This window comes from Pithys albifrons, chromosome 3 (genome assembly GCF_047495875.1).
Source record: "Pithys albifrons albifrons isolate INPA30051 chromosome 3, PitAlb_v1, whole genome shotgun sequence".
Classification (NCBI taxonomy): Eukaryota; Metazoa; Chordata; class Aves; order Passeriformes; family Thamnophilidae; genus Pithys; species Pithys albifrons.
This window is the reverse complement of record NC_092460.1, coordinates 6,582,843-6,596,110: the sequence shown is the minus strand read 5'-3', so window position 1 is coordinate 6,596,110 and position 13,268 is coordinate 6,582,843. Positions and strand designations below refer to the sequence as shown.

The 13,268-nt window shown below is 45.3% G+C and overlaps 1 protein-coding gene across 1 annotated transcript in view; it reads right to left on the bottom strand.

Moving 5' to 3' along the window:
- Positions 1-13,268, bottom strand: part of LRIG1 (leucine rich repeats and immunoglobulin like domains 1) — a 92,036-nt gene that overhangs the window by 50,159 nt on the left and 28,609 nt on the right. The window contains exons 2-3 of the mRNA XM_071550290.1: positions 5,315-5,386; positions 481-555 (exon numbers count right to left, since the gene is read on the bottom strand). Coding sequence (XP_071406391.1) covers positions 481-555; positions 5,315-5,386 — 147 coding nt within the window. The remainder of the gene's footprint in view (positions 1-480; positions 556-5,314; positions 5,387-13,268) is intronic.

Below are 13,268 nucleotides of genomic sequence, written 5' to 3'. Positions count from 1 at the left end.
TCAAAAGAAAATTTAAAGAAAGAGTTGAAAGAGACCATAAAAACATGTCTGGAATGAGTTCCCTGAAAGATGAGTATGTGAATAGTTTCTGGCTTTAAGAGAAAAAACCAAATGAACAGAACAGGGACAGGGAAAAAAAGAACAATAAAGAAAATGTAAAGTTATATACTTCTTTAACAGTACAAGTATGACATAATGGTTGAAACCCAAAAGCAAATGAAGGAAAAAAAGTTCTACTTAATATGCAACCAGTATGTGCAGAGTACTGACATAAGTTACCACTGACCATAAGCACATTAACTGAGCCCAACCTCATGCAAATCACATTGCTCCAGATGAAGTTGCTTCGTTAAGGTGCCAACAAGTCCATTAATGAAATCTAGAGTCAGCAGGAATGAATGTGACACACATGAAACTCTCAGAGGCAGCTAAATCCACCCCAGAGAGAGCCCAAAGCCACAGGAGGCTGCAGTGACTTACAGGTGGAGCGAGCGGACACTGGAAGCAGCAGATCCCAGGGAAGGAATGGTGGTCAGCTCGTTGTTGTCCAGTCGCCTGCAACAAAGAGAAATGAATGGCTAAAGCAGCAGCCTGTGACCAAGCACATGGGAGCAGGGCATGGCCATGGCACTTCCCTACCCAGCCCCTCACTCCCCCTCCAGGAATTTGGACATTTGGGCAGAAACCTCCACCTCAAGGAGCTTGTCTGGGTCTCTGATGGCCCCACCTTATTCTTTAATGCATGGGAGCCACCATCACTGGTATGACAGTAGTATCTTTATAAGAAACACTCCCTTGAAGTGCCATCAAGGAAAGCACTAAGTTACAGCCCTCCATCTGTCCAAGTTTCCGTAGTCCTGACAAAGCCAAGCCTCAGACAGGAGACTGCTTGCACCTATGGCCAAGGGTCCCACTGCCTCAGCACATGGGTTTAACCTCCTCCCCAACCAGCAAACTCCACTTGCTTCTCCATGCCAGGTAAGGGCATGGGGGCACAAGTATGCCAGCCTCAGGCATCCTCTCCACACCAAGACAAGCTCTGGAAATCCCACAGGGATATCCTCACCAAGCCAGCAGCACACACACAAAACACTGGTGCTGGGCACAGGAATGCCACCAAAACCAAGCAACGTGCTCAGTCAGCTGGGGAGCACAGTGCAGCCCCTCAGTTCATGGAGGCACAGACTGCCCAGTCCTGCAAACACCAGCACAAAAGCGTCCCCTTCAATGGCCTAATGTTTGAAGTGTTTCTCTGACTGAAAACAGATCCTCACCATGTGACCGGCTCTTCCTTGCTTTAAAGAGCCCTTGTTTGTATGGTGAATTAGTCAATTAATTACTGTAACAGTCGCTTGTCTGGCTGCTTGAAAATTACCTAATTTCTCAGCCACATTGCCTGCTCCCCCCTCCCCACCACATACTGAAGCCATTAAAGCCCAGCCCTGGCCAGGCTGAGCTGGGCAGCACAGGGGGGCGCTTCCCAGGACCCCCACCCACCTTCAATCCCATCCATCAGCCACTGCCAGCCTTCAAACTGCTTCCCTTCTGCAGGGAACCTTGGAAAGACCACAATTTGGGTGCAAGAAGCACAGTATCCCACAGCTGCACAGCTGAGGTGTGCAGAGCCACAGGCACAATTTGGGGAAATCCTAAACTATGTTGGGGTTTTTTATCTCTTTTTTTCCTTTAAAACTATTTTTGGCAGGTGGGAGAGGGCAGTGGTACATCCACCCCAGAGCTTCCCTTCTGGCTCCTCTGAGGAGAGGCAAGATATTTGATTTCATGAGGAGTTTAAGGCACTGCTGGGATAAAAGCTTTCCTCAGCCTCAGCTCTGCCTCTGACATTATATCCATGCCTTAAAATGCAAGGGAAAAGAAGCCCAGCCAGATACATTGCCATTCAGCAAGGAGCTCTGCTCTGCAACTAAAGCTCGCTGTTGCTCATATTACAACAAGCTCTAGAGCTTCCAAGGGTAGAAAGCAAGCTGGAAAGAGCAGTAAAATGCTTATTTGTGCCATGTTTCCACTAACATCTAACTAAGCATCTTTTGGAAAGCCTGGGGGAAGAAAGACAAGCAGGCCCACCCTCCACTAGCCTGGGTCAAATCTGGTTAAGCAGCTCCAACACCAACTGTTGTTTAACAACTGGTCAAACCCTTCCCTGATATAAGTGTGATACTCATATATCAGCCTCCTGTCATGTCAGGAGTCAGTGAGAAGTGGTTCTCCCACCTCATTTTCTCTCTTGGCTCACAGGAACCAGTTGCTGACATAGAGGAGACAGCCAAGCTCAGTATTTGCCTGGGATTTCCCACTCATCTTCCCCTTCTCCCACATAAAGGAATTTAAAAAACAAAACAAAAGAAAAAACCCTCAAACTAGAACAGCCAGGCTCAACAAATTTAAACTTTCAGTCTCCTTTCCCTTCCTCATCCCTTGCCTGTGACGACACAAACCCACTGCCTCTGGATGCTGAGGCAGAGGAGAAGGGGGGGCCACTCGTATAAAATATTTACAGTCCAGTTGCCAGGCTGGTGTCAAGCTGAAATGGAGCCTGCTCAAAAATAGCACAGCTCTCCAGAGCTTTCAGTGAAAGGCACTTTAGAAAATAAAAGGTGAGTTGTTTGGAGAGGAACTTTAACATAGTTATTACCTTCTTTGTTACAAATGAGGCTGGAAAAGCTGAGAGCCATGCAGCCATCGCTTTCATGGATCCCATGATCCATATGACCTGAGGAAACCCCAGGAAAGACCACGGGGCCTATCCCACAGCAGTACCCTTCATCCCACCCTTTCAATCAAGGTACAAGAATAGATGGACCCTGGGGACTGTCATTGGAGGAAGCCACCAAAGGGGATGAGAGAAAGCACAGGTGTCCTGAAGGAAAGTAATGACCCACCTCAGCTACCACCCCCTGAGCCTCCACCACTTATGAAATAAGGTTTTATGTCACTTTGAGACACTAAATTTCATCCCACACAGACTTAAAGCTTTTAAGGAAAGAAAGGCTTCTCAAACCACAAAAAGGCCACCAAAGCAAACCACACAAGCAACTGCCTAAACCCAGGGAAAGTGAAAAGTGTAGGGTAAACTCTGCCATTACTTTATCACAAACTCAGTAAAGCACAACAGAGCTTGTAAGACAAGCTATGAAGTTTAGATCTTTTGGTCTGTGGACATTTTCTTAAAATCAAGGGAAAACAAGATGTTTTCAAAATATATTGCACTAATTATTCACATAGAGAGACACACACAGAGTTTGAAGCCTCATGTAATGCTCAGGAACCACAGACACCATGTTTGAAGCATCATGGGAGGTTTCAGGTCTTATCAATGCATCTATTATTTGGGGCAATCTCTTTCCCTGAGGGTGCCTCGGTTTGCCCAGCACAGCATGCAGAGCAAAACACTGACTTGTTCTCAAGACATGCCACAGCATGATGCTTATTTCATGAATGTTTGTAAAGTGCTTAAAAAAAACCCTCAGAAAGGAGATGCTCTGGCAATTCAGATGTGGTTCTCCTTGTGAAATGAAGTTTATTTCAGTGGTCTGTGGTTTAGCTGTTATTCAAAAGCAACCAAGATTGGTAGATAGGGCTTTTAATAGAGCTTCTCCCTCACACTTTCCAGATCCTGCCTTCCAGGCTCTGCTCCAGACCTCTGCCTCCCTTCCAGCCTGCCATTTCTGACTGCTCCCTTCCCCTCCTACTCACTCCTCTGCTCCCTAATCCTGACACAGCAAGCAGCTCTTATCTGCACCACTACTTTGTAGGCTGCATTAAATCCCTCAAACCCTGACACCCTTTCATAGTGTCTAACTGTTCAGTGCAGGGCTTGTCCTCCTCTCCACACGTGCAGCACTTTGCACAAGGGAGTTCCCTACCTGAGGAATCAGCAGCCATACACATTTCCCAGTCCATTCTCCCCAAAGTCACACACCTTCAGGCACTTCACAAATAAAAGCTATTGCTAAGCCACAATTATGTTAGGGTAATTCTAAAGTCTCAAGGGATCAGGGCTGCAATTCTCTTCTTTAAGCCCAGAGTAATTTAAAGCTTTCCACAGTTTAAAGAGAAGTTGAGAAAACAGATCCTTTAGGCAGCGTTCTGCTGACCTGCATCACTTTCTCTCTGAGGATGATTATGAAGAACTGATTTCAGAGCACTGCAGTCACTCCTGATGCATATTCCTAAGGAAACCCTACTATTAGTGTAAGCAGGGGAGCCAGGAACAATCAGGCCAGGGGAGAGATGCTACATTAATCCCCATAGTCCCATCTGGCATCAGTCAGGCAGAATTCCCCCTTCTGCCTATTTAAGAATCACAGGATCTGGCCCCTTCTTGAGCCCCCAAGCCAACACTTAATGAAAACAGACAGAAAATGCACAATATACACAGAGCACAGTATTGTTTTTGAAAGGAAATGTTTTTTCAGTTTCCCATGAGGCATCAGTAGCTCTTCAAACAGAGCCCAAACCTCAAGTATGCCAGCGATTTACCAGTCAAACACGAGCTCATTACCTCAACCCACCGCCTGCAATTTCAGTCACTTTCGTTTTTCCAAACCCAAAATCGGAGCTCCAGGAATCCCTGTGAATAGCTGACAGGCACAGCCCCTCTGTGAGTGGAACTGCTGAGCCTCTACACAGATCAGGAGTTTGGTAACCCTGCAATCCCCAAACAAGATTGATTTTGCCAGCACAGGGAGCCTGGCACAGCCATTCAGACCTTCACCAGCTCCTTCTCTTCCTCAGCAGAGCAGAAGACAGCTCTGCTGTTTTATCCTCACCTATCAGACTTCAAACAGAATTTGTTCTGGGTTGCAAAAGGAGAACAAATGACTGAGAAAGGAGGAGACACAGTTAAGTGCTTTGTTATCCACTACACTGCACCTTTGTTTCCTGGGAGATTTGGGCTAGGTTGGCATCAAGTATCACAATCCAGGCTGTTCTGCCTTGCTTCAGGGTTATCCTTTCAGCAGGGAGCTTTGTGTGTATGTTCAGGTGTGTTGGCTGAACTGCTCCTTCTGAGAATTGCACAAGACCGAGGGAGGCAAACTCCAATGATTTCCAATAACAGCTCTGCTGTTCTTAATTGGGATGTTGTGTTCTGCTAATTGATTAGCTTTAAAAACAAAACAAAACACAACAGCACAGGTACAATATAGAGAAAAAAATCCACCCTCCACACTAAGTCAGACCTCATTCCAGTTAGCTAAAGGAAGGTGCTCTCTTAGGAAACGAGATAAAATTTCTTTCTGGCCCACAAGTTGCCCTGGCAAAATACAATTAAACCCTTTAATGGAGTACTTACACTTCCTGCAGGTTCGACAGCTCCGCAAAGGCAGTAGGATCAATCTCCGTCAACTTGTTGTAGCTCAGGTTTCTGTTAAAATAAAAGACAGTGGATCAGCAAACTGCAGTTCCCCTACTCAGCAAAACACCGCTGTCTTAATTATTCTGAATTGCACTGGGAAGGTTTGGGGTTTTTTTAAAAAAAGAGAACTCAGATGGCAGAGCAGCACTTTCCTGCTAAATACACAAGTGAGTTTAGTTCCATAACAAAAATGCTATCTAGCTCTCCCCTAAGCCTTTTCCTCCTTTGCAATAGATTAGATTAGTGTGGTTTTAATTTGTCTTCATATTACACAATTACATTTATTATTCTACTATTGGTTATTCACAACCACAAAACTAATCACAGATGAATAGGATATTTCCTGACAAATTAAAGTCTGAACTGAAACAATCAGCAAACCTTCAGCTAAATATTTTATAGCTCTATTCACATGGAGTATTTTTTCATACCACTGTGTGTTGCATATAAAATATGCACACATAGGTATGTACAATTACTGTGTGTAAACAAAATATATTCTACATTTTCAAACAAGATTATGTTATTAGTATATCGTAAAATGTTTTTCTAAACAGTGAATACATCCCTCAGCCATGCAGCACTACACACTCAGGTCCTCAACAGTATCAACCAACACTTTTTAACTACAACAGCCCAAATCTAAATCATATTCTAGCACTTTACTGATGGATGGCAAATGGGTTGTGCTCTATTCTCTGAAAACAGACTGGTGGTAGAGCAGACCCATCTGGGCATCCCTGACTGGAAACACATCCAGAGCTCAACATGCTTCAGGAAGGAACACACTGCAAGGACTGCCAGGGACAGCAAACAGCCAAAATACTGCAAATAAAGTAGTAATTCCAAAAACCTCAAGCAAGAGCTTTGCCATGCTCTGCTTTAGCCTCAGAAGGTGCAACAGCAGAGTCTTCCCTCTAAGAAGACTGTGCACACCACACAGGACAGGTCAAACCTGTACATAGGGATTAACCAGGTGAATATGGATCAATTAAGACCTAGTGACTAATGATGCAGAAAGTAACAAGTGGTTTAATTAACCTGATGTATGCAGTGCTGGCATGTTTCTGTGAGAGTGTAATCTAAAGAGGGAGGAGGCAAACTGATGGGTGGTAGCAGAAAAGCAACCACAGTAAATTTTAAGGTAATTGTGAGGGGGACCTTCTTTAATTTTCACTCTGCTCCACACCCTGCTTCTGGGATATTACCTGGGTAAAATTCATCCCTCCTGTCTCCTCTGCAGGGAGGTTACACCCTCTTACTGCACCTCTGAACACAACCCAAAAGACTGATGGCCTGATTTTAGATAAACCCCCAAACACTGAGCTGCTTATTCAAACCACCAAGCCAGTCTGACTAGAAAACCAGCCAATCTACCCTGGTTTGTGTTTTTCCTTGCTTTAAAACCGCGCCCATAGAACACAAGCAGGTCTGGAACCCAAACAGATGAACAGGATATAAGTCACTGAGGCACCTACTGAACCCATGCTACATGACCCAGGAGCTGAGGAACACAAAAAAAGGGCAGAACAGCATTGAGGGAAACCACCTGCCTGAACCACTTGTGCCAACCCACCACACTCTGTGGGATGCAGAGAGAAACCTGGGCCCCACAGCAACCTTACAAATACCAAGGCTTGAAAGACTACAAAGCTTACCAACTTTGCATGATTAGCAGGAAGTGATCAACACCTCTTTCAAGCTAAAAAGCAGATACTGATCATATGCCCTCTCATAATGCACTTATGGGAAGTCCTCAAAGTGTTTCCCTGACCAGAGGGATCATCTGATAGCTCTCCTGCTCACACCTCCCCATTTCAGAACAGCCAGCTCCTGGTATCTTGCCCCAGACATTCAATTTTTTACCAGTACCTGATGTGGAAGAAGGTTCTACAAATCAACAACACAGGCTGGCTCTTAACAGTCTAGAACTGAAGCTATATGGGAGTGTAAAACCTAACCAAGCATCTCGTTTTAAAATATGCTGTCCTGTAAGCCCCTACTGTCTTTTAAAACACTCGAGAGACCTTTAAATCAATACCAGCCTACAGCAGATATCCATTTCACTATGAACTCAAAGGCATTTATCTAAATAAAAGTCAAACTGCAGTTTAAACTCAGAGTGTGTTTGAAAGGCAAGTCCATATTCATAGCACAATTACGAATTAAAGTGCAATTTGCCCACAGATTACATTACTACTATTTTTTTTTAAACCACACAGCAAGATCAGGTTGGAGCTTGTCCTTTCCTGATCTACAGGCAAAAAGAGAAAATACAACAGGTAACTTCCTTCAGGCTCAACACAATAAAGACCAAGCTGACATAGAAATACTAGTGACAAACTGTAAGAGGGAAATACAACTGTGAACATGACCATGCACGAATTCATCTCTTTTCATGTATTTCTCTATCTTCTATTGCAGCCAATCTTTGCATTTCTTAAGGCAATGTATTTCTTCTCAACACATTCCTCTGCAATAGGCTAAGGGGCTATTTTATGAAGAAAGAAAAAAAAAAGAATCAAAAGCACCAAACTGATCATCCCTACACTTGTCAAATGGACCAGATCCCTGGCTTAGTCAGAGCTCAAGAAATGAGTGACACTGACATGAACCTCAGAAGTTCACAAGTGAACAAACAAAGGTCTTTGTAAATTAAAGGATTTCACAGCCACACTTTAACATCATCCAAAGTGACTTTCTGGTTATTGTTGCTGCCATTCAAGATGTTTGAACATCAAAGTCACTCCACAAGTAGCTGGCTCTTCAGATAACACAGCCATATTTTGTTGCTCCAGCAACAGGGTTTTCAGTGTCGCTGCAGAAATGGAGGTGAACTCCTTGTATGCCCAAGTCTTCAGTTCTCCACACAATACCCACTCCGACCACCAATTATCCTCACCAAACATACAATAAATACACTGTTCAAAAATCAGCAGGGAAAGAAAAGCTAGAAATACAGTCAGTACCAAATAAACAGGAGACTTAAAATTAAACAGATATGCCAAAATAAAGTTTACAGAATTTCCAACACTAACTGTATTTCAACTTACATTAAAATACCCAAGAATGTTTAGCCTGAAGCATTAGCAATCAAAGGATCCACTTCCCATAACTCAGATCGCCTCACTAGGCAGTATTTGGCATGCAAGTCACAGCATTTAAATGAAAGAATTAACGTGCTCCAATAGATAGATCATTGGGAGTCAGGAAACCTCCGTCTATTCCTGACTCTCTTAATCTCCTGCTGTGTGACCGGGTCATGTCACATCACCTCTCCGGAGCTTTTGTTTCCACAGGCACCCTTTGTCTGTCTTGTCTATTTAGACTGTAAATAAAATTGAGGTAGGTATTGTCTTGGTTTGCCCGATGCTGATGAAATGAGGCCTCAGTCTTGGTTGGGCTCCAGTAATGCAAATAAAGAAGGGAACTTAAAACTTAAGGTCATGGGTGCACATGATGCTCCCCCAACACCAAGCTTGGGTCCCAAATGTACAGCAGTGCGTGAAGCACTGCAGGGGCTGTAACATTTCCACCAGTTTGGTCACTCCAAACTGAGTGGAGATGCCAAGCTTGGGGACACAGCTGTCCCATCGCTGAAAGCTGTCACATTTACTGCTCCTCCCATAGCACAGAATGCATTCCTTCTTGAGGAGCCCCTTGGGATGATACCACGCAGTAGCCCAACAGACCACTGAACAAGTGTTTCTGTCATCAGTATTCCAAAGGGTCTTCTTCAAAGAAAGAGTCAACACTCAAAGGCAAAACCCTGTCCTTTCCCAAATCAGCACTCCCCTAAACCATCTGAGCTATCTCACATCCTGGGCATCTCTTCAAAGTGACAGTTTATAAAGCATCATCTACAGTGTTTTATGCCAATCTCAAGAGCCCACATCTTTGATGAGTGTCCTGCCCACTTCCTGGCACCTACACATGGGATTAAGCTGAGCCCAAGTGTGGGCATACTCACACAGACTGCCCAGCAGCCTGCCTGCTCCTCTGCATGGGTACATGTTTCTACTAAATTACTCCTGGCAGGATATTTTGATCCCTCCAAGGCAACCATGGAAAGAAAACAGAATTCAACCAATAAAAATCTGGGACAAGAGCCTGTGCTGTGAATTCAGGGATGCATCCTACAAAGGGCCGAAGTTTCTGCAGCTGTCAGAGAAGATAAAGCAGAGCACCAATGGAGTGGCCCCTACAATTCAGATTGTTTTTTTCAGATTAGCTTCCACTGAACTGGGAAAGTTTTTGGGGGTTTTTAAGTTTGATTCTGACTTAATAGCATGAGAAGTGCTCTGCACATTATTTATCCATTACTTACTTCAAGTCTTCCTTGGACTGGCTAATCCAACATAGGGCTTTCCCCTCCCGTTGGTGAGAAGGGCATGAGCAGGAACTGAGAGCCTGTTAAATCAGTATAGGAAAGGCCCTGTTCTGCCAATTTCAGTCTCTAAATAAGAAAGCAGCATTTGCCTTCAGCTGGCATTGTGAAAGTGGCACTGTGGATCACTGAACACTGCAGAGACTGGAAGAAAAGCCTTGTTAAATAACCAAGTATGTAGCCTGCCTTCAAACCTGCCACAGAGAGCCCTGCTTGCCAGCGAGGAGCAATCAGACAGCTCTCTGATCCATGCGATGCCAATCCCGCCTCACTGCACAAGGTGCAGAGTAGACTGGGAGTTCATGTACAAGTTTTGGCTCTGCTTTGGGAACTTGACCATTGCAGAGAAAAACCACCTCTCCTTTGAAAACAGAGGTGCCTGGCTGGCTTGCCAGACAAAAGAATAGAGACATATGTGGCTCCTGGACTCTGCTCACCACGATGATGGCTGAATTCTGTTCAGAGAGGTGACCGTTTCCAACCCTTACGTCAAAACCATTTATCTGTCAGTGCAGAAGATTGTGTCAAAAGTGCTTCTGCACCTTTTGATGACAGGCACTGAAGAAAAGGAGGATGGCTTGAAATTCTGCCACTGCCAACTGTGGCTTTCATTAAACACTTTGTCAACCATTGTCATAACACAACTTTTCATTGCTCCTGCACAAAAGGGAGCTGAGGGCCCAGAACAATGAGGCCTGCAATAGAAATTCCTCTGGCTCATCTGTCGAAAGATAGCTGCCTAGTCTGCAGCTTGCTGAATAGGCACCATCCCCTTCCCACATGTTTGTAGATGGCTTTACAGCGCTGGAACAGAGGCCCGTGCACACTTGATTGGGTATGAAAAGCATGGCTGCAGCTGAATTAGCTTGAGGATGAGGGAGGAAAAGACAGGGAGCATGTTGCCCATGCTAGAGGTGTACTGCTGTGCAGGGAAGAAAGCACACTCAAATTTCTCTTAAAGAAGTTTGAAATGTGCCAGAGATGGCAGAGTCCTCAAACAGTTACACGAGAGGCTTAATGCTGAAGCACAAAGTTACCAAAGAGACTACGTGGATTCAGGTGGTAATATGGACTGTCAGGACAGAAAGAAGCAGCTTTAGTTTAATTTTTACTCTTGTGCACAGGACAAGTCCAAAATCCACTCCCATGAGACAAGAGCAGCCAAACAGCTCCTGCATCTAGGGCCAGGTACCCACAGGTCCACTGCAGGGGAACACCTTCCCTGAAATCAGTTTTTCACTTCCCCCTAAACCGAATGGCTACTAAATGGAGTTGCCATCACAGTGATGAGAGTCAGGAGAAGCTTTCACATACCAGACACACAGTTCTTAATTACCTTCTGAGGATTTCTTGCAGGTTCCTTTGAAGTGGCTGATCCACTGCCAGAAGTCAAAGTGTGGACTTGGAGAAATCCCTCATCCAACACACCACAGCCATTCCTGAGTTTTCTTTGAATACACCTGCTGAACTGATATAAATTCACCAATTCTCACAGCCCTTGGCTCCTTCATCACCCTCACCTCTGTTTTACTGCTCCCAAACTCAGTGTAACAGGCCCACAGTTCTTTCCCCAGGAAGGAACAAAGAGCAGAAACACATCTTGGCTGCAGGATGCACTGAAGGGCTCTGCACCCACACTGTGTCTTGCAGTTCAGTCTCAGGCATGATCTCCCACTCACTGCTGAGCAATACATGAAATCATAGAACTGCTGAGGTTGGAAAAGGCCTCCAAGATCACTGAGTCTATTTACCCAGCACTACCACATCAACCAGTAAACCATATCCCCATTTGCCACATCAACATGTTTTTGAACATTTCTATGGATGGTGATTCCACCACATCCCTTGGCACCCTGTTGCAATGCCTGACCACCTTCCAAGTGAAAACAATGTTCCCAATTCCCAATCTAACCTCCAGGCTATCTCTTCTTGCCCTATTGCTTCATATCTGGGATAAGACCAACCCCCACCCAGCTACAGCCTCCTGTCAGGGAGTTAGAGAGAGCCCTAAGGTCTCCTTCAGCATCCTTTTCTCCAGGCTAAGCAATTTCAGCTTATTCAGCTGCTCCTCATCACACTCGTGTTCCAGATCCTTCCCCAGCTCCGCTGCCATTCTCTGGACATGCTCCAGCAACTCAGTGTGTGTCTTGCAGCAAGGGGCCCAAAACCAACCCCGAGATTTGAGGTGCAGCCTCACCAGTGCCCAGCACAGGGGGACAGTCACTGCCCTGCTCCTGCTGGACACCCTATTGCTGATATAGGTCATGTGCCACTGGCATTCTTGGCCACCTGGGCACACACGGTTTGTGTTCAGCCACTGCCAACCAGCACTCCCAGGTCCTTTTCCACCAAGCAGCTTTCCAGCCACTCCATCCCAAGCTGAGCCCCTTGTGATTTCTTTCACAGCATACCCCAAGCACAGCACACTGCCTGCCTGGGCAAAGCATTCAGCTTACAAGAGAGGAGACACTGAAATGGGGCACAGAAATATCCCACATCAAGAATCAGTTACCTCCTAAAAGGAGGTAAGAGCAACAAAACACAGAACACCAGAGAGGTGAATGTCCCAGATGGCTGCCCTAAGTGCTCTGGAGAGGAGGAGACTCTGCAGGACACAGGGAGGACACACAGCACCCACAAGGGTGAAGCTGTGCCCCACCACTGAGAGGTTCTGTTAGCAGCTCAGCAAATGTGCTCACTCAGGCTTTACTTATGTCCTTGTTCAAATCATCAGCAGCATAAGCATCATATTAGCTTGGGTTAATAGCCTGCTCATATAAGGGGCTTTATATGCAGAAGGCAGTCAACTTAAGGGCAACCCTCAAGCCATAATATGAGCTAATTTGACAGTGAAGACAAACTTTGAGAGGTCATCCAGACACCAAAAATACTGCACCATGAATCACTCTCAGTCATGACCAACGATACTGTCTAAAGGAAATTCCTGTAGCATGATCACCAAAGAATCGGTACCACGCTGATTCCAGCAGATGCTCGTGGCCATTAATGCAAAGAACACTAATTAAAACCACATCACTGAGAAGCATTATGCCAGACTACAATTTAATTTAGCATGTGGTTGATATGGTTCAAGGAATTCAGGAATTATCTTACCTTCAAGTAACTTTCAGGGGCACATTTTCAGCCCTGGCTCTTCCTCCTGCTATGCCACTCTGAGCACACAACTCCTTCTGCACTCACAGACCACACTTCTGGCACATAAAGGTGCCTGCATGTGCAAGCCTGGTGAGCATCCACCACAGCTGGTCTGCTCACACAAGGCTGCAAAGGTAAATATCTTTATCATTGTTGACTCCCAGACTTCAACAGGAAGCATTGGAGAGCTCATGGACTGAGAGAGGGCACAGGATTCCTGTGCAGGAGCACTGGGTAACAACAGACTGCTCCTGGTGCTTCCACGTCTCCTACACGAAGGAACTTTCACAGCCTTATTTCCCTTTCAACAGGACAGTGTCACATTATTTTAGGTCCTATTTGATGTAC